At 38.7% G+C, this 20,625-nt stretch overlaps 1 protein-coding gene across 4 annotated transcripts in view; it reads left to right on the top strand.

The window, feature by feature from the left end:
• The window catches only part of ATP6V1H (ATPase H+ transporting V1 subunit H), a 111,400-nt gene that overhangs the window by 71,020 nt on the left and 19,755 nt on the right, over positions 1-20,625 (top strand). For 3 of the 4 annotated variants that reach the window (XM_008255525.4, XM_008255526.4, XM_070076606.1), the window contains one exon: positions 9,311-9,424. In XM_008255525.4, the coding sequence (XP_008253747.1) occupies positions 9,311-9,424 (114 nt within the window). Of the gene's footprint in view, positions 1-9,310; positions 9,425-13,789; positions 13,881-20,625 lie in introns of all 4 variants that reach the window. The other variant, XR_007919035.2, reaches the window with a different exon arrangement.

The raw sequence follows: 20,625 nt of genomic DNA, 5'->3' as shown, positions 1-20,625 counted from the left end.
CCTGCGCCACAGGCAGAGGATTAACCTACTGCACCGTGGTGCCAGCCCCTATCTTATTTTATTTCTATATTTTATAGCTCAGGCTGCTTTGCATTGTTGCATCTTGGTAACCCTAACTCCAAAATTATGATAGTTTCATCTGAAACAGAATTTTTTGTTACTATGGAATGTAACAACATTTGGGTCCCATACTAAGCTGTCAGGATTGACACTATTATATGGAGAACTTGGCTTAGAATAGGTAAGATACAGGTTCAGATAAGCAAAGGCAAGGTTGTAGTTCAGATCCTTTTGGAATGAGGGGACTGTCTTTGACATTTGTTTTAGATTGGAATAATGTGGAAACAATGGATAATTTTGCAAAATACAGCATGATAACCTCATGGGTGTTCTGCAATTGGAGCTTTTCTTGAGGATAAATGAGAAAAGAAACAGTAGGCGAGTGACACATGGGACATTATTCAGGATATTGGTAAATACTTTAGGGAAAGTGGGAACTGCTTTAGTATGGCTAGTGAATCACTCAGTGTTTATATGGTATTCATTTTCATTTTGATTCACTAGTGCAAATCCTTGTTACTGGGTCTTGTGTAGAACTTTAATCTGGGTACACCTCAGACAGCAAGTAGCACAGGTACAAATAGGCATATAAATATGTGTGTGTGTGTGTGTGTGTGTGTGTGTGTTAAAGAGCTTAGTGCATTACAAGAAGCTTCAAAGACAAATGGAGGGGCAGATGTTTGGTTTAGTGGTTAGGATACCTACATCCTAAGTTTAGGTGCCTGGTTTCAGTTACCTCCTCTGGCTCTGAATTCTAGGTTCCTTCTAATGAGGACCCTAGGAGGCAGCAGTGATGGCTCGAATAGTTGGGTTCTTGCCACTCACATGGGAGACCTAGATAGAGTTCCTGGCTCCTGGTGTTGCCCTTTGCCCAGCTCCAGCCATTGAAGGTTTTTGGGAGAATGAAACTGTAGATGTGAGCTTTCTGTCTGTCTGTCCCTCTGCGTCTCAAATAAATTAAGAAAACAAGAGGAATTGAACTGGAGATAAAACACGACATTACCAGTATGATCCTGAAGACAAAGCACAAAGCAAGGGCTACCAAGAGGTAGAAGTGGTCCAGTCAAAACAAAAACAACCTGTTCAAGAGCAGTGGTTTTAACAAGCATTTTTGGAGATGCTTAAGTCATTTTGCTTTTTGACTTTCTGGAAAGCTGAAGAATAATAACATCTGCTTACTGTGAGAGTATTTTGCTTTAGCAGAAAAACACCCAGCAAAGCTTTTTCAGGAGTCCTTGTCCATTATACAAATGAGTTATTGCATATTCCTTGCAATGAACAAGGGCAGTTTTGTGAGCTTTGATGAGAAACCAAAAGATGTGCACCTTACGCTTATATTTGACTCATCTGACTTCTTTTTGTTTCCTAATGTTCAAAAAAAAAAATTCTTTCAAGTGCACCCATTCTTTTTTTAATTAATAACTTAAAAAAGACTGCGTTACCATGATTAAATTTCCAGGACCCTCAATTCCTTACTGGTGGACTAAATATCATGGCTTACAAAAGTATCTTGATTTTTTAAAAAATATTTTATATAGTAAATATAAATTTTCAAAGTACAGTTTATGGATTACAATGGCTTCCCTCCCCATAACTTCCCTCCCACTCACACCCCTCCCATCTCCCGCTCCCTCTCGCATTCCATTCACATCAAGATTCATTTTCAATTATCTTTATATACAGAAGATCGATTCAGTATATATTAAGTAAAGATTTCATCAGTTTGCACCCACACAGAAACACAAAGTATAAAATACTGTTTCAGTACTAGTTATAGCACTACTTCACATTGGACAACACAGTAAGGACAGATCCCACATGAGAAGTAAGTACACAGTGACTCCTGTAGTTGACTTAACAATTTGACACTCTTGTTTATGGCGTCAGTAATCTCCCTAGGCTCTAGTCATGAATTGCCAAGGCTATGGAAGCCTTTTGAGTTCTCTGACTTTGATCTTATTCTGACAGGGTCATAGTCAAAGTGGAAGTTCTCTCCTCCCTTCAGAGAAAGGTACCTCCTTCTTTGATGGCCCCGTTCTTTCCACTGGGATCTCACTTGCAGAGATCTTTCATTTAGGTCTTCTTCTTCTTTTTTTTTTTTTTTTTTTTTTTTCAGAGTGTCTTGGCTTTCCATGCCTAAAATACTCTCATGGGCTCTTCAGCAGATCTAAATGCCTTAAGGGCTGATTCTGAGGCCAGAGTGCTATTTAGGACATCTGCCATTCTATGAGTCTGCTGTGTATCCTGCTTCCCATGATGGAGCATTCTCTCCTTTTTTGATTCTATCAGTTAGTATTAGCAGACACTAGTCTTGTTTGTGTGATCCCTTTGACTCTTAGACCTATCAGTGTGACCGACTATGAACTGAAATTGATCACTTGGACTAGTGAGATGGCATTGGTACATGCCACCTTGATGGGATTGTATTGGGATCCCCTGGCATGATTTTAACTCCACCATTTGGGGCAAGTCCGATTGAGCATGTCCCAAATTGTACATCTCCTCCCTCTCTTATTCCCACTCTTATATTTAACAGGGATCACTTTTCAGTTAAAATTTAAACACCTAAGAATAATTGTGTGTTAATCACAGAGTTCAACCAATAGTTCTAGAACAAAACAAAAAAAATACTAAAATGGATGAAGTATTACATTGTACATCAACAGTCAGGACAAGAGCTGATCAAGTCACTGTTTCTCATAGTGTCCATTTCACTTCAACAGGTTTCCCCTTTGGTGCTCAGTTAGTTGTCACCGATCAGGGAGAACATATGGTATTTGTCCCTTTGGGACTGGCTTAGTTCACTCAGCATAATGTTTTCCAGATTCCTCCATCTTGTTGCAAATGACCGGATTTCGTTGTTTTTGACTGCTGTATAGTATTTTGTCGAGTACATTTCCCATAATTTCTTTATCCAGTCTACTGTTGATGGGCATTTGGGTTGGTTCTAGGTCTTAGCTATAGTGAATTGAGCTGCAATAAATGTTAATGTGCAGACAGCTTGTTTGTTTGCCAATTTCATTTCCTTTGGGTAAATTCCAAGGAGTGGGATGGCTGGGTTGAATGGGAGGGTTATATTCAGGTTTCTGAGGAATCTCCATACTGCCTTCCATAGTGGCTTAACCAGTTTGCATTCCCACCAACAGTGGGTTAGTGTCCCTTTTTCCCCACATCCTTGCCAGCATCTGTTGTTGGTAGATTTCTGCATGTGAGCCATTCTAACCGGGGTGGGGTGAAACCTCATTGTGGTTTTGATTTGCATTTCCCTGATTGCTAGTGATCTTGAACATTTTTTCATGTGCCTATTGGCCATTTGGATTTCCTCTTTTGAAAAATGTCTATTGAGGTCCTTGGTCCATCTCTTAAGTGGGTTGTTTGTTTTGATGTTGTGGAGTTTCTTGATTTCTTTGTAGATTCTGGTGATCAACCCTTTATCTGTTGCATAGTTTGCGAATATTTTTTCCCATTCTGTTGGTTGCCTCTTCACTTTCCTGACTGTTTCTTTTGCAGTACAGAAACTTCTCAATTGGATGCAATCCCAAATGTTAATTTTGGCTTTGACTGCCTGTGCTTCTGGGGTATTTTCCAAGAAGTCTTTGCCAGTATCTATATCTTGCAGAGTTTCTCCAATGCTCTCTAATAATTTGATGGTGTCAGGTCGTAGATTTAAGTCTTTAATCCATGTTGAGTGAATTTTTGTGTAAGGTGAAAGGTAGGGGTCTTGCTTCATGGTTCTGTACATGGAAATCCAGTTTTCCCAGCACCATTTATTGAATAGACTGTCCTCACTCCAGGATTTGGTTTTGGATCCTTGATCAAATATAAGTTGGCTGTAGATGTTTGGATTGATTTCTGGTGTTTCTATTCTGTTCCATTGGTCTATCCATCTGTTTCTGTACCAGTACCATGCTGTTTTGATACCAGAGCCTTGTTGAACTCTCTTATGGAGCATGTGCAGCTGCAAAGCCCTCTTTCTGCCATGGCTCTAGTTCAGCAAATCAGATGTAGTTTCCCCAGACTTCCAGCAGGAGTGAGTGAAGGAGGGAAGCAGGGTGAGCAGTCTTGAGAGGAGGAGTGATAGTATTCTGATGCCTGCGTGCAAGAAGAGTAAACTTCAAGGTCAGCTGCCCAGCCAGAACAGCACCCTTACTGGATACATCAATTGCCATTCAGCCTGGATAGCTTGCCTTCCTTTTAAAACAAGTTTATGTTTTATTAACATAAAGAGAACAGATTGCATGTAGTGCATAGGTCTAATTCTAAGAACGTAATGATGCTTCTCTCCCTCCCTTCTTCCTTCCCTTTCCTTTCCCTTTTTTAAATTTTTGTGATGACATTTTTAATTTACTTTATAGTCAAAGGCTTTATGCTCCAATAACAAGAAAAAAAGAGCACTGTTCTACAGGCATATAGGCAAGGACTTATAAATAATAAATCTGAAAATGTCAATTTTACTCATATACATTAAAATTTTTCAGACTCTATCTATTAGTTGCCATAAATCAGAGAAACATCTGATATTTGTCTCTTTGGATCTGGCTCATTTCAAGGTGCTGAATCAAGTTGAGTCAGGTTTCTGTTACTTGCATAAAAGTGCTGACTGTGACACAAGATTCTCCTTTTTTTAAGACAAACTTTTGATAGATGACACAAATGTCCAGCTTCTGTATGAAAGCACAATATTCTGTACATTTCTATTTCCACTATATTGAACTTCTCAAGTTATACAATAATAACCTGATTATGTCTCTTTCCCATACTAGATTGTGAACTTCTGAAAATAGAACAGCTGAATGTGACCTCTATAGCATTCACTACACAGTGGGAGATGAGAGCTACCGAAGAACTCATGCTTGTTCTCTTCAAATATAGACTTTTATATCCCATTAATGTCTCTCCTTTACACAAACCCAGAACAGCACATACAGATAAAAATCATTTTATCCATGAAACCTAATTAATTTTTGTAAATTCATAGTTAAGTAACAATTGCTCATTATAGAAAACTTGAAAAATGCAGAAAAGAATAGTGAAGGAGAAACACTTTTTTTTTTTTTTAAAAGATTTATTTATTTATTTGAAAGTCAGAGTTACACAGAGAGAGGAAAAGTAGAGAGAGAGGTCTTCCATCGATGGTTCACTCTCCAATTGGCTGGAATGGCCGGAGCTGCGCCGATCCGAAGCCAGGAGCCAGGAGCTTCTTCTGCATCTCCCACACGGGTGCAGGGGCCCAAGGACTTGGGCCATCTTCCATTGCTTTCCGAGGCCATAGTAGAGAATTGGATTGGAAGTGGAGCAGACAGGACTCAAACTGGCGCCCATATGGAATGCTGCACTACAGTTCCAGCCCTGGAAAAACACTTTTAATACTATAAACTCTGAGATGAAAGTTTATAACAATCAATTTTTCTCTTCTATGTATTTATTTTTCTTCCAGAACTGTGATAACTCTATCTTATCTTCTACTTTTACCTGTTTATGTGCAATATTCCCCACATAATTTTACAAACATTCTGCATAAAATTTTTAAAACGTAACTAACTTGGGGCAAGTGTTTGTTTAGTGGTTGGGATACCATACTGGAGTGCCTGGGCTTGAGTCCTATTTCTGTTCTCCAGCTGCCTCCTAGTATGCACCATGGGAGGCTTCAGGCAATGATTCGATTAGTTGGGTTCCTGCACCCATGTGAGAGACCCTGATTGAGTTCCTGAATCCTGATGTTGGCCTGTCCCAACACTGTTGGAGGCATTTAGGAAGTGAACCAACCAGCAATCTGTCTTACTGTCTGTCTCTCCCTTTTTCTCTACCTTTTGAACAAATAAAAATAAATAAATTTTAAAAGCAAGACTGATAAAAACAGAAAGATAACACACCATTTACAGTAATACTTTTATTAGCATTTTTTCTATGTGTTGGGCACTGTGCTAAATGCAAAATGCTTTGTATTTTGTATCTCATGTAATTTTCAAAACAAGTGTACTTACTGCCTTGGACTCTGTAGAAAAGTGTTTCTGGCACTTTGAAAACTTGCTTTTTTACACTATCTTTTCGTCGTACTTCCAGCCAAGAAGTTTTGGAGAGCTGTGCTTTTAACAATTGATATTATGCTACTTATTTATTAAGCATTCACTTTCAAACTATATGTTGCTGCTCTCCAACCAAGAGATTCTGGCTGTCTCACTGACAGTGGATAGTCTCACCCCACCGAAATTCACTGCTATGATACAAGTGAAGAACTGGTTACTTTCATATTAAAACATGTTTTATATCATGGGTGTTTGAATAAATGGTGGAAAAAGAATCAGTTGGCAGATTATAAAAAGACTGTTTAAAAGACAGGATATTTGTTGATTTAATGTAGAACTAAATTAGAATGCTTCACTTACAAGTTAGTAGCAAAACCTTGCTAACCATACTTCATTTTTTTCCAAAAAAGATTTATTTATACTTATTTGAAAGGCAGAGTTACAGAAAGAGAGAGAGAGAGGGAGGGAGGGAGGGAGGAAGAGAGAGAGAGAGAAAGAGAGAGAGAGAGAGAGAGGTTTCTTCCATCTGTTGGTTTGCTCCCCAAATGGCCACAACAGCCAGTTCTGGGCCATGTGGAAGCCAGGAGCCATGAGCTTCTTCCTGGTCTCTCACATGGGTGCAAGGGTTCAACTTGGGTCGTATTCTACTGCTTTCCTAGGTGCATTAGCAGGGAGCTATATCAAAAACAGAGCAGCTGGGGCACAAACCAGTGCCCATGTTAGATGCCAGCATAGCAGAAGGCAGCTTAACCTGCTATGCTGCAACACTGGCCCCTTGCTAACTGTATTTCAAAACCATTGGAGTCAATAGTGTCTTGAGTTTTAAAGACTTGGAATATTATCATATACCATTAACAAGCTCCACACTGGCAAGAACATTTAAGGAATGCACCAGCTGGTGAAAACAGAGAAATGTATTTTTAGAATAAACCATAAATATCCTAAAAAGCACAGAACTATTTTCATTTGTTCCAAAGGTCTTTTCCCTATTAATGTAGTTAAAAATTCAGACAAATTTCTCTAAAATATGCTGATAAGGATTCTATTGTTTAGTATTCTGTTTATGGTTGTTAGTGCATAATGTAATTATATCACATGATATGATTACACACATATTGATAAAATAGTTATATTTCAGTTATAATTATGATAAAATAGTTATGTTTACATGAAAGCAAATGTGTTTATATCCATGTAGAAAAATACTGTCTATATTATAAGTTTCGTGAGCACAGAAACAAGTAACCTTCAACTTCATTGTGGTGGAAAACTTGAGTCATCATTAGCAAATTCCAAGCTAATGTAGAACAAGATGATGTGTTTGTTCTTGGACTATAAACATTTGTCCTTTACAGGATCTATGTAGTGGCACATCGTTTGAACTTCTGTGCTTGCTTTTTGCAATTTTGCTGTTCAAAATGGCTCCGAAATGTAGTGCCGAAGTATCACAAATGTTCCTAAGCCTAGGAGGCAGTGATATATGCACCTGTGGAGAAAATGTGTGGGTCAGGCCCATGTCCTTCAGGTGGAAGTTACAGTGCTACTGGCCCCCAGCCTGATGTGCAGAGCAAGCCCAGGAACTAAGAATGCTCTGTGGAGTGAGGCAGGTTCGCTATAGCAGCTGGTGAAAGGCCTGTTCATCATTGTAAAGATTTTGATCCTTTTGTTAAAAGCAGTGGGAGTCATGGAATTGTTTGAAGCAGGGGAAATGATATTGCGAGTTTTGTGAAAGACCAATTTGACTAAAGTAAGGAGAATGAATTGAAGAGGAGCAGCCCCTTGTATCCTCAGCATCATCATCATCATGGCAGTAGGCATGGGCTCACTGTCCTTTCATCTTCACAGCATTTTCAGGGAAAAATCCTCTAGATTAAATGACCTGCTTCATGTAAATAATCCAGTTAATGTGTTAGGTAAGATGACATTTCAAAACATAGTGCCTTGCACATGACAGGCCCTCTGATAGTATTTGGTTATGCTCATGTTGTGCTCTAAAATTTTATTGAATTTAAGGGAAAAAAAGATACTTAAAACACAAAGTATGAGAAGGTATACAGGTGAAAGCCTCCCTTTCCTCTCTGACCTCCATCCGTGCACTTCTTATCTGTTCTAGAAGCTTACTGATCTATGAAATTGTCTTAAATCATGAAATGCCCTATTGTGTTAAGGTGTCAACCATCTGACTAGGTGGATGGAGAAATCTACACTGTTGTGTTGGAGTCAAGAAATTAAACAACTCCACTATTGCATAGAAACAAAGAACCATTTTTTATTCATGAAGCATATAGCCATTTTCACTTCTTTTTGTGTCTGTAGAAAATAGATTTTCTGGGTGCTGGGGTACAATGGTAGGAGGTCAGTGTAGGTTGTTATCTTGTCCTGCTCTTGAAGATAAGAATTTTTTCTGTCTCACTGCCAGAGATCACATGGGATATCCTATCGATCCTCTGACCCCTATCCTCTCATCTAAAACCAATGCCTATGACACAGCACAATAACTGGTGATTTAATGTTGATCTTATATTGTTATGAATGTTAGATTTTATTCAGTTTTGATTTCAAGCAAGTCAGAAATACTGGTAATAAGTCAATACTCAGTCATGTTGAAAACTATAATCTGGAATACCATAGACTGTGAGGTATCCAAGTAGATGATATTTTCCTGGACTCAAAAATGAAAATAACAGGGGCAGTGTTGTGGCAAAGTGAGTTCATCTGATGCTTGTGATACCAGCATCCCAAAGTGAAGTGCTAGTGTTCCAATTCCAGCTGCTGCACTCTGGATCCAGTTCCCTGCTGATGCACAGCAGATGGTGACCCAAGTGCTTGGGCCCCTGCCACTCACTTAGGAGACCCAGATAGAGTTCCTCACTCTTGACTGCAGCCTGGCTTAGCCTCAGTTGTAGCTGTTTGGGGAATGAGCAACAGACGAAGATATTTCTCTCTCTGTTTCTTTCTCTCTTCCCATCACAATTAAATAAATCCTAATTATAATAAGTGAGAATAATAGTTGGGTTTGTCCTTAGGAATTTTAAAGAGAAAATACTTGATTAAATCTATGATTCAGGGTATGACATAAAAAGGACATGTGTTGATTTACTTATACATATTGTGACTTTTCTTTTTAAAATCTCTTGGCAATGGGTCCATGAACTTTCTGCTCTTGAACAGAATGAGTTTGAAAATAATGGCAGCATCTTCATCAAGTCTCTTGCATTGTGCAGGGTTATTGAACAGCTTGGTGGGAAGCAGCTGGTGATGAACCACATGCATCATGAAGACCAACAGGTCCGCTACAATGCTCTGCTGGCCGTGCAGAAGCTCATGGTGCACAACTGGTATGTCACAGCTTTTTGTTCACACTTCTGTGTTGGTCTTCAGGCTCTTGTTTGGGCTATTTGAAAAGTTGTTATGTAAAATGTGCCCATGAAATATTGTTTTTAAAGTTGGTAATTTTCATTAGAAACTGAGAAATGTATTTTAGTAATTCAGAGCGTCAATGATGTGATAATTTTAGAGAGATGAACTGTGCAATGGTCTCACAAAATATACATTTGAAGTATTACTATCAAAAACGACTCCAGAGGTGACTGAGAGGGCCTTGTGGCATAAGTGAATACATGTTCTCTGGAGTTAATGTAATGTATTTACTTTACTGATTCTTCTACAGTTTTGCAAGTTTTAACTGTTAAGCATACAGTTAAGCTGAATGGATTTTACCAGCTCACATAAAAACACTGAAAACTGATCAACTCAGTTTCAACTCTCACATCTTATTTATTATATCTTTTTGCTTTTGAAGCAACCGAAGTCATGCTTTTCAAGAGTGTTGACCTTTTCTGTATCCACTTCAAATAAAATAAAGGATAACTGCTTGTAGTGGGGAGCCAGCCCTCTGTGTACGTGGTGAAACCAATTAAGATTCTCTTTGGCATGGCTGTCTTTAGCTGTGTGTTGGCTGTTCAGTACTATAATTTGTCTTGTGGAAAGTGCACATATTTCTTAATTCTCCACTTCACAGAAGGATACTCTGGTTTTTGGACTATCCTTGTCAAGGCCCAATAAACAAATATGCACTGCCTCTAACTGATGACAATGCTACTAGTGCTTCCAAAGGAAAGAGTTAATGGTGCACTAGAAGGAGTACATTTGAAGATGCAAGCCAGTGCAGGGTAGGGGAATACCCAGGAGTGCTACTGTGATATCATATGTTAAAGGTTATGATTCTGTCACCTGAATGCTTTTCTTATAAATACTGACTTTTATGCCTTCTTAGAGCAGCTACTTTTTGAACATTTGCTTTGTATCATGTTATGTTAAATGCTGGGCTATAGATTTGATGATAATAAGTGAAACTTTTTATAGAGGATGAGTAAGAGAAGAACAATTAAGCTGAGATAATAAATAAGGAACCAGCCATACGGTTCAGTTATTGGGCTTAATTAAGCATTTCAGGTAGAGTGAATAAGAACAGGAAGACCATGGAGTAAGAATGATCTTGGCTTGTTTAAAGCAATGTATGGAGACACATTTAGTTGTGACATTTGGGGGATTGTTGCCACTTTCACCTGAGGGGTAGACACTAGGGATGCTGCTAAATATTCTGCATTGCACTGGAAGTCTGCTGCATGAGGCAGTTCTCTGGCCTTCTGTGTCAGTGCTCAGGCAGAGAAATTCATTCAAAGGAAGATGCATCGGTCAGCTTTGAAAAATATGGATGAGGAGAGTTAGGCAGGGATTTAGTTATGTGGATTCCTGTAGACTGTTGTTTGACTCTTGCTGTTGTACAAAGAGGTGAAAGCTGTTGAAAGGTTTTCAGGCAAGGCAAAGACAAGATTTGTTTATGTTATAAAGAACACTGTAGGCCGGCACCGCAGCTCACTTGGCTAATCCTCCGCCTGTGGCGCTGGCACCCCGGGTTCCAGTCCCAGTTGGGGCGCCGGATTCTGTCCTGGTTGCTCCTCTTCCAGTCTAGCTCTCTGCTGTGGCCTGGGAGGGCAGTGGGCAGTGGAGGATGGCCCAAGTGCTTGGGCCCTGCACCCGCATGGGAGATTGTGAAGGAAGCACCTGGCTCCTGGCTTCGGATCAGCGCAGTGCTCTAGCTGTAGCAGCCATTTGGGGGGTGAACCAACACAAAGAAGACCTTTCTCTCTGTCTGTCTGTCTCTCTCTCTCTCTCTGTATAACTCTGCTTGTCAAAAACAACAACAACAACAACAACAACAAGCCAGAATAGGGTAAATATGAAAACAAGAAGACTGTTTTAATTGATTCTCATGGTGGTCTAGTATAGAGTTGGTTGGTGATTTGGCTAGATAACAAAAACTGAGATGAGAAATAGATAGACTTGAAGAAAATTTCAGGGCTTGTGCTAACCACACTTGATGATCTAAAAGTATTTTTACTTTCTGGATGTCCTTAGTACAAGAGGAATGGAATTAAAGCAGAGAGTATGCTAAACTGTTTTTCATCTATTTAGTGGGAGGAAAGAACTTCAAGCCTGTCAGTAAAAGATGGAAATAAAAATTATATTTTAGCAACCCTATTTTCAGCAAAAAGGAAAAATAAAACTGACTTTCACAGAATCTTTAGGTTGAATTTCTCTTGTTTCACTTTACTCCAAAATAGAATTTTCAACATAAATGATTTGTTGAATAATTTGATATTATTTATCTTTTGTGGAATTAAAGAATGTTGATATTTAATAGTGTTCAATGCTATTCCAGCCAATAAACACAATATTTGCCAGATGTTTTTCTAAAGATTCTGTGAAATCTTTTCTAAAGATTTTTTCTTTTTGTTGAAATTAGGGTTGCTAAAATATAATTTTCATTTTTATTAATAAAGTTTTTTCATTCTTATAGTTCTTTTAAAAATTGCTGTAAGGTTTAATATTTTTCTTATTTTTTTTATTTTATGTAGTATTTGCTATTATGTACTGTTTTTCTTGTTTGTATTTTGTATGAAATAGAATGTTGATTTTTTTCCCTTTGCCAGTGAAGAAAAATTTTTGGTTGAGAATTTTTGTTGTTCAAGGATCACACATGAAAGATGAAAATTTTAAAATTAGATTTTTCCCCTTGAATTTAGGAACTTGCCTTAGTCTCTCAGTACATTTTTCCATGTGTGATTATGTGTGTATCTTTATAAACAGGGCATTTGTTCTTCCTTATTGACTAGAAGTTTCCCTTTTCTTTCCTGTCTCTAATTATGTTCCAGAGTATTGAGTATTTTATTATGACATATCTCTTTTGCATTTAATGGAGCAGCTTAGTTGCAGTTTTTCTATATATTTCTTTATAAAGACTTTTTCCTATAAAGGAAGATTAGAATTCACGTATGACCCCTGTACTTCCTTGTGATTTATTCTTTGGCTCTTTGTGCCAGAGAATGAAAATTGCTCCAGTTGTAGCAATTTAGTTTAATATCAGCTTACTATGAGACCAAATAGAATATCATTTGGGAAAGTAAACTTGCAAAATATATTCCCAAGTGTAAAAGGGGTTTCAATCAATGCTTTTGTGTAAGTATCCTACTTGCTTTTACTAAACTATACTAGTAAAGTCTGTCTTTCTACTTACCTAAAATATGGGCTTTTGGACCTGAAATATGCTACCATATTCTGAAGATATTGATTAAATCTTATAAAATTCTTTTGGAGTTCACTTTCATGCTATGTGAAAATTTGAAAACACATTGATTTTTCTTTTTTTGTAATCTTTGTTTTGATTTAGATTAGAATGAGTTATTATAATACTCCAAGTGAAATAAACTATTTGAAAGTAATTAAAATACAGTCATGGCTGAAAGGAGAGTAGAAGTCTGTGTGGCAGCAGACTGGGCCTCTCCTGACCCCCAGGATGGTCTCTAAGCCCGGTTTGCTGAGGCTGTGCTTTCAGATTTCCAGTACAACTTTGATGTTTTTACTGTTCTCCCCTAAATGAGTTTGATATTTTTTGATATTAGGCTACTCTGGAAGTTTCTATTAGACTAAATCATAAATTTGGATACAGTAAAGTTAACCTTTCTTTCTGCAGGGAATTTAAAAATAATGAGTATAATATTAAAATTAAGTTTTTAAGTTTAAATTAAATACTTACAGCGTGATGGAACTGGCTAGCTATCTACCTTGGTTTTGATTCTGTTTTTAGGAGATAAATATTAGGTTTCTTGATGATATAGAGAAAGATTTGAGTTTATATATGGCATAGAATACAGTTATGTAACATGTTAAAATAATTCTTTTTCATGATTTTATGATTAATTCAAAACTATTTTCATGAATTATAGGTCTTAGAATAGCCAGTGTTTTTCCATTTCCACTTGACATCTGTATTGACATTACAAAATGGATTATAATAACCCTGAGTGGGGGTGGGGAATACAGTGGAGGAGTAGAGTTGCTGGGAGGGAGGGGACAGTTGGCACACACTGGGCCCCCTCAACTCAGGAGGTTGGGTAGGGTGATCCAACTCACGGGTGCCCCTCCAAATGATGCATGCAGATCTCTGATCCTGTCATACTCACTATGGCATTCCTGGTGCATCTCTTGTTCTTTTCAGCAGTACTACATTTTTATACTCATAAATTTGACAAGATTTATAAGCAATGACAACTTAACTTACTCTGAAGAACTTTTGTATTTACTCGCAGTTCAAACTTAATAATTTAACATCATAAAATGTCATCATTTTTCTCCTACAGAATGATTTTAAATGTAATCAACCTCTAATTCAGAAGCAGCAATGTGTGCATATGGACAGCTCAGGACTTCAGGAAAGACACACTGAATTTTGTAGGTAGAGGATCTTGTGTAGAACTTCTTGCTTGTGTTTCTAGATTTGTTTTCAACCTTTTCTCAAACGGAATAATAAGCTATATGAGTGTTACCCATTCTATATCTTTTATATATAGGTAAATTAATACAGCAAAGAAATTCACCAAGCCTCAGATATGGGTAATGCTACTTTGTTGTGTGATGTTTCCATATGCCTACAATATTTTTGTTTGTCTTTAAGGATGTAACCATGCATAGTGATTAAAATAGTAACTTATGGAGCTGGTGCTGTGGCGTAGTAGGCTAAGCCTCCGTCTGCAGCACTGGCATCCCATATGGATGCCGGTTCTAGTCCTGACTGTTCCTCTTCCAATCTTGCCTGGCCTGGGAAAGCAGTAGAAGATAGTCCAAGTCCTTGGGACCCTGGACCCGCATGGGAGACCCAGAAGAAGCTCCTGGCTCCTGGCTTTGGATTGGCTCAGCTCTGGCCATTGCAGCCATTTGGGGAGTGAACCAGCAGATGAAAGATCTTTCTCTCTGTCTCCCTCTGTCTATCTGTAACTCTACCTCTCAAATAAATAAACAAAATCTTAAAGAAAAAAAAAGATAGTAACTTATCTGAATTGAAGAAGAAAATCTTTTAACATTAATAATTATGTTACTAAGATATTCCATATGAATTTAAAAACTCATATGTCCAGATATAATATTTTTCCAGAATTAATTTAGAAAATTATAGTCTCTTTCTTGGTACCTGGAATTTTTCACAGTATTCTTAAGACATTTTTAATGGGGAACTCTTTCCAAATATCTGTACCATCCTAGGTTTTGTGTATTTTAAAAATACAAATGCAACCAGGTTTAAAACAATATCACAACCAATTCCAAGGAGAGAGGAATTCTTTGGAGCCGTTTTCTCACCATCAGTTGATGATTCTTTTCTAGTCTAAAGTTGCTTCAGCTTTGCTAGTTAAGAGATGCTTCTTGGGGCCAGTGCCGTGGCACAGTAGGTTAATCCTCTGCCTGCAGCACCGGCATTCCATATGGGCACTGGTTCTAGTCCTGGTTGCTCCTCTGCTGTGGCCTGGGGTAGCAGTAGAAGATGGCCCAAATCCTTGGGCCCCTGCACTCACATGGAAGACTGAGAAGAAGCACCTGGCTCCTGGCTCCACATTGGCACAGCTTCGGCTGTTGCGGCCATTTAGGGAGTGAACCAATGGAAGGAAGACCTTTCTCTCTGTTTCCCCCTCTCACTCTCTGTAACTCTACCTCTCAAGTAAATAAATAATCTTTAAAAAAAATTAAAAAAAAGAGATGCTTCTTGAGGCTGTACTTTTTATTTCCGTGGACACTATGTACCCTACACTTAATTACAGTCACTTTAGAAATACCAGTGTAATACAAATTTTAGATGGTTGCAAAGCACCAACCTAAATTACCGTTTGGAAGAGATGGCTAATAGCCACTTGACAGTAAAGAAAGTAAAATGCCTGATGGGTAATGGAGTCTGTGTCCTTTATAAATAATTATGAAACCAGCTCAGATTTTGCACATGCGCATGTGACTGAGTTGTATGGATCTGTGGATTGAGTTCATGTTTTTGTTTGAATAAGACCAGTCAGTCAGTTAGACAAGTAAATATCTGAATTGGGTTTTGAAGGATTAGTAAAGCAATGACAAAAACAAAGGCTGTCCAGTAAGAAGCAACAGAGAAAACAAATGAGTTAACTTGCTTTGCTTTTAAATGTTTTCTCTCTTTTTTTCTTTCTGTGGGTGGGGCAGTTACATTGTGGTCACTGGCCTGTTTTATTTGGGCTTTGTGTGTGTGTATGTTTTATTATTTTATTATTTTAATTTTTAAAGATTTATTTATTTATTTGAAAGTCAGAATTACACAGAGAAAGAAGGATAGGCAGAGAAAGTTCATTCTGACTCCACTGTTTCACTTCCTGTTGGCTGCAACAGCCAGTGCTGGGCCAGTCTGAAGCCAGGAGCCAGGAACTTCCTCCAAGTCTTCCCATGCTGGTGCAGGGGCCCAAGGACTCGGGCTATCTTCTACTGCTTTCCCAGGCCATAGTAGAGAGCTGGAATTTGAACCGGCGCCCATATGTGATGCTGGCACTGTGGGTGATGACTTTACCCGCTACACCATAGCGCCAGCCCCATGTGTATATTTTAAATAATTAAACAGCAGTAGAATGGCCTGTAGATAATGCTAAAAATGAAAACTGAAGTAAACTTTGTATTTATCCCTTAAGAAGTTTAATTACATTTTTATAATTATTTTCCAAGTTTTCTTTTATGTGTGTCACCCAGTTGTTACATCTTGATGGAGACAACATAAACTTATGTATAATGGAAATGAACTGACAGGTCTTTGTCACTATTAAAAATCTGAGGAATTGCCCAAACAAATGGTTGTTAAGTCTGTCATCTTGATGTAAATATCCTTAAATTGAAGTTTTATGAAATTTACATTTAATAAGAATTATATAGCAATACAATAACTTTTTATATCATTAATTTATTATTATTATTTGCTTATTTTTATTTATGTGAGAAGTAGAGAAATACAGTCAGATGGAATGCCCATCTCCTGCTTCACTCCTTAAATGCCTGTAACAGATGAGGCTGGACCACATCAAAGCCAGGAGCAGGGAACTCAGCCTAAATTTCCTATGTGGTTGGCAGGAACCCAAGTGTCTGAGCCATTGCCACTGCCTCCCACGGTGTACAGTAGCAGGAAGCTGGAATCGGGAGTGGAAGAATTTTAATCCAGGCACTCTGATATGGGATACAGATGTTTCAAGAGGCATCTTCACTTCTAGCCTAAATGTCCTGTTTTCCACAGACTTTTTGAAGTCACTTCATATTTTTTGTCCAATCCAGAACCTCACATTGCATTTTGTTGTTATTGTCTCTTTAGTCTGTTTTAAATATAACAATTTTTTGGTCGGTCTTATCGTTGCTACCTTTGAAGACTATGGGGCAGCTACTTTTTAGAATGTCACTGTGATGCTTCCTTATGATTAGATTGAGGCTGTGCATTTTGTGCAGGAACACCACAAGGGCTATGTGATGTGCTTCCAGTGTTTCTGTCAGGAAGCTCCTGAGTCAGTTTGTCCAACAAACTGGGGGCAATTGCTACCTGGAAGAAGCTCCTGGCTTCTTGCTTTGGATCAGCCCAGCTCCAGCCATTCCAGCTCCAACCTTTGTGGGCATTTGGGGAGTGAACCAGCAGATAGAAGATCTCTCTCTGACTGTACCTCTCTCTCTCTTTGTAACTCTGACTTTCAAATAACATAAATCAATCTTATTTATAAAATTAAAAAAGCAAACAAAGAACATAACTCCTAAGGAATTTAGATTACTTCAGACATTTGTTTTCTTTAGTTACTAGTTCAGTTACTGTGAGTGAGATGTAGCGCATGGTAAGATTCCTATGTTCATGGCTTGTATGTTAGATATGCTAGTAGAACATTAAGCATGATAATTTTGAGGCTGTTCTTTTTTCATATCTAATTTTGCTTTGCCTACATTACAGAACTGTGTTGTTGTGCCTGTGCAGGCATGCACACATTTCCTGTTTGTAAGATGTCTCTTGCATATTGTGTGTTTAAAGTCAGATATGTACAGTTTATTATTTCTTGACAACCTACACTTTTGTCAAAAATTTTTGTACTAAGAAGTACAAGTTATTAAGAAAATGTTTCCAGATTTATTACATTTTTGCTAAAATTTAAGTGATGTTAAAGTTGACCCTTCAATGATAATCTAAAAAAATGCACTCTTTTCATAGGTTGTCAGAAGAAGCTGTGCATTTAGCTAAGAAATAATGTAAATGATGACTTCTTAAAGATTTGTTTTATTTATTTGAAAGGCAAAGTTACAGAGGGACAGAGGGAGGGACAGAGAGAGGGACAGAGAGAGCTTCCATTTGCTGTTTCATGCCCCAAATGGCTGCAACAGTTGGGGCTGGACTAGGCTGTAGCCAGGAGCTCTGCTGCTTTCCCACCACATTAGGAGAGAGCTGGGTCAGAAGTGGAGCAGGTAGGGCTCAAACCTGCTCCCATATGGGGTGCTGGTGCTGCAGGTGGTGGCTTAACCCAGTCTAAAAATAATATTTTAGAAAAAAGTTAGCTACTAGAGTTTCTACCAGAGCAAAACAGAATTGTAATTGGTTCTACTGGTGAAAAGAATATCTTAGTAAATTAAAGTCTAAATATATTTTGCTTGTTCCTTATCTTCACCAGGATTGGTTTGTTTGCCCAAAACGAAAGCCTACTCCAGTTAGCTTAAATACAGGAAGATTAATTCATTAGCTTAAATATAGGTAGCACACAAGATCTGATGGTAGGTAAAGTCAAGCTGTCTCCTCATACTGAGAACTAGAAAGCTGACAAGAAGCAAGCGGTAATTTTTTTCCATCTCCGTTTCCCTGTGAGCCACATGGTTTCTGACATCTCCAGCCTGTCTGTTGTACCAGGCAGATGGCGCTGCTGTGGAGCTTGTCTTTTCTGTTTTCATTGTGGATGTCTGTTGCTATTGCCTTATCCACCATCTCCCCAGCCCTGGCCAGTTCTGTCTCCATTGCAGCTGCTTTGCCAGCGGTTTATGGAATGATTTAAATGTTTCTTGTTGGTCTCTTCTTTTGTTCCTCCCACACACTCTGGCTTTTGTGCAGGAGATCTGACTATATGCAGGTCTTCCCTAGCAATCAGATTCTCCTTTCCTATGCCCAGGGACTAGGTCTGCCCCAGTAGGTTGACTGGCTGGCGTTAAGCACTGCATGCTGCTCCTGGCTGGCTGTTGGTAGAAGGAGATGCCTTTTCACCCCCGTTTCTCCTTTAGGTTTGGAGTGATGATTCTGTTGCCAGTAAAAGGGAAAGTGACTAGACTTCATTGGTGTTAAGAAAATGACTTCTGAGAAAAATAGAATTCCGCCTGACTCCTAAGCCCTAAATTAATCATCTTCCCGATAATTTTAAGAGTGGACAGAATATGAGTTACAGGTATTTTAATCAAGTAAATATGGCTATTATCTTTGCTTTCAGATTTTACAGATTAAATAAATACTATTTGCTTCTCTCTCCCTCTCTTTTTTGGTTTCTTGTTTTTTTAAGTCATGAGAATGATTTCTTTTTTTTTAAATTTTTAAATTTTTTTTTTATTCTTTGACAGGCAGAGTGGACAGTGAGAGAGAGAGAGACAGAGAGAAAGGTCTTTCTTTGCCGTTGGTTCACCCTCCAATGGCCGCCGCGGCTGGCGTGCTGCGGCCGGCGCACCGTGCTGATCCGATGGCAGGAGCCAGGTACTTCTCCTGGTCTCCCATAGGGTGCAGGGCCCAAGCACTTGGGCCATCCTCCACTGCACTCCTGGGCCACAACAGAGAGCTGGCCTGGAAGAGGGGCAACTGGGACAGAATCCGGCTCCCCGACCGGGACTAGAACCCGGTGTGCCGGTGCCGCAAAGCAGAGGATTAGCCTGGTGAGCCTCAAGCCAGCTTAGAATGATTTCTATCTCATGTAATCACTTTGCTTGTTATGCTCATTTTAGTATAGAATCAAATAAATAAATTAGATAACTTATGTTAAATTAGTATTTTAAAATATTAAAGAACTGAGGCAGGCATTTAGCCTAGCAGTTAAGATGACTGCATCTTACCTCAGGGTACCTGGGTGTGATGCCTGCCTCCGGCTTCCTGTTAATGCAGACTCTGGGAGGCTGCAGTGATGACTCCAGTAATTGAATTCCTGACACCCTGGGAGACCTAGATTGAGTTCTCAGCTCCCAACTTCAGCCTCAGCCCAGCACCAGCTGGTGTGGGCATTTGGGAGGTGAACTGGTGGATAGAAGCTTTTTTCTCTCTGTTTTCCTCTTGGGTCTTTCGAAGAAAAAAAAGTTATAAAATCTGTGCCTATATTAAATATTCACTTGAGACTTTTTACAAGTAGTGATTTTTAATCCAGCAATTTTAGGGCCTGTTTTTTTCTTGTCCAAGACCCCATACTGTGAAATTTCTGTATTATCATCATATATTTTTAAGAAAACACTTCTTTATCATTTTGTAATCTCGTTGGAGTACTATTTTATGTTTCTCTTATGGTTTGCCTTTTTACATTTTAGGGTTTCAGATATACAGAAGTTATTTGCTGGTGATAGCAGAATATTTTAATTGTTGGGGGGCTCTTGTTTTTATGCTTTCAAAGAGAAATCATGAAGTCTTTTTTAAGTATTTATTTATTTGAAAGTTAGAGTTACAGAGAGCGAGAGAGAGAGAATTCTTCCATCAGCTGTTTCACTCCGCAGATGGCCACAGTGGTGAACCCAGCCAAAGCTAGGAGCTCTATTCAGGTCTCCCACGTGGATGGCAGGGGCCGAGTACTTGGGCTATCCTCCACTGCTTTTCCCAGGTCATTAGCAGGGAGCTGGATTGAAAGTAGAGCAGCCAGTGCCCAAATGTGTTGCTGGCATCACGGGTGGCAGCTTTACCTGCTATGCCACAATGCTGGCTCTGGGTGTCTTCTTTAAATAGTATTCTGAAGTTCCTCTTGGTAGCATGGTACAGTAGTGTCTACTTAGAATCTCTTAGCTTTGATTTATTTTAATGCTGCTCACTTGTCTCTATGGAAATTAAAAATTTTTGGTGCCTTAAACTTGAATAATTAAAAACATACCTTTTAAAATTATGACTATATTGAAAGGCCACCAGAAAACTCACCAAACACTGGCATAAGGGATAAGGTTTATTGTCGGGGGGTTG

This window comes from Oryctolagus cuniculus, chromosome 6, assembly GCF_964237555.1.
Source record: "Oryctolagus cuniculus chromosome 6, mOryCun1.1, whole genome shotgun sequence".
NCBI classification, from domain to species: Eukaryota; Metazoa; Chordata; class Mammalia; order Lagomorpha; family Leporidae; genus Oryctolagus; species Oryctolagus cuniculus.
This window is presented reverse-complemented; position numbering and strand designations above follow the sequence as displayed.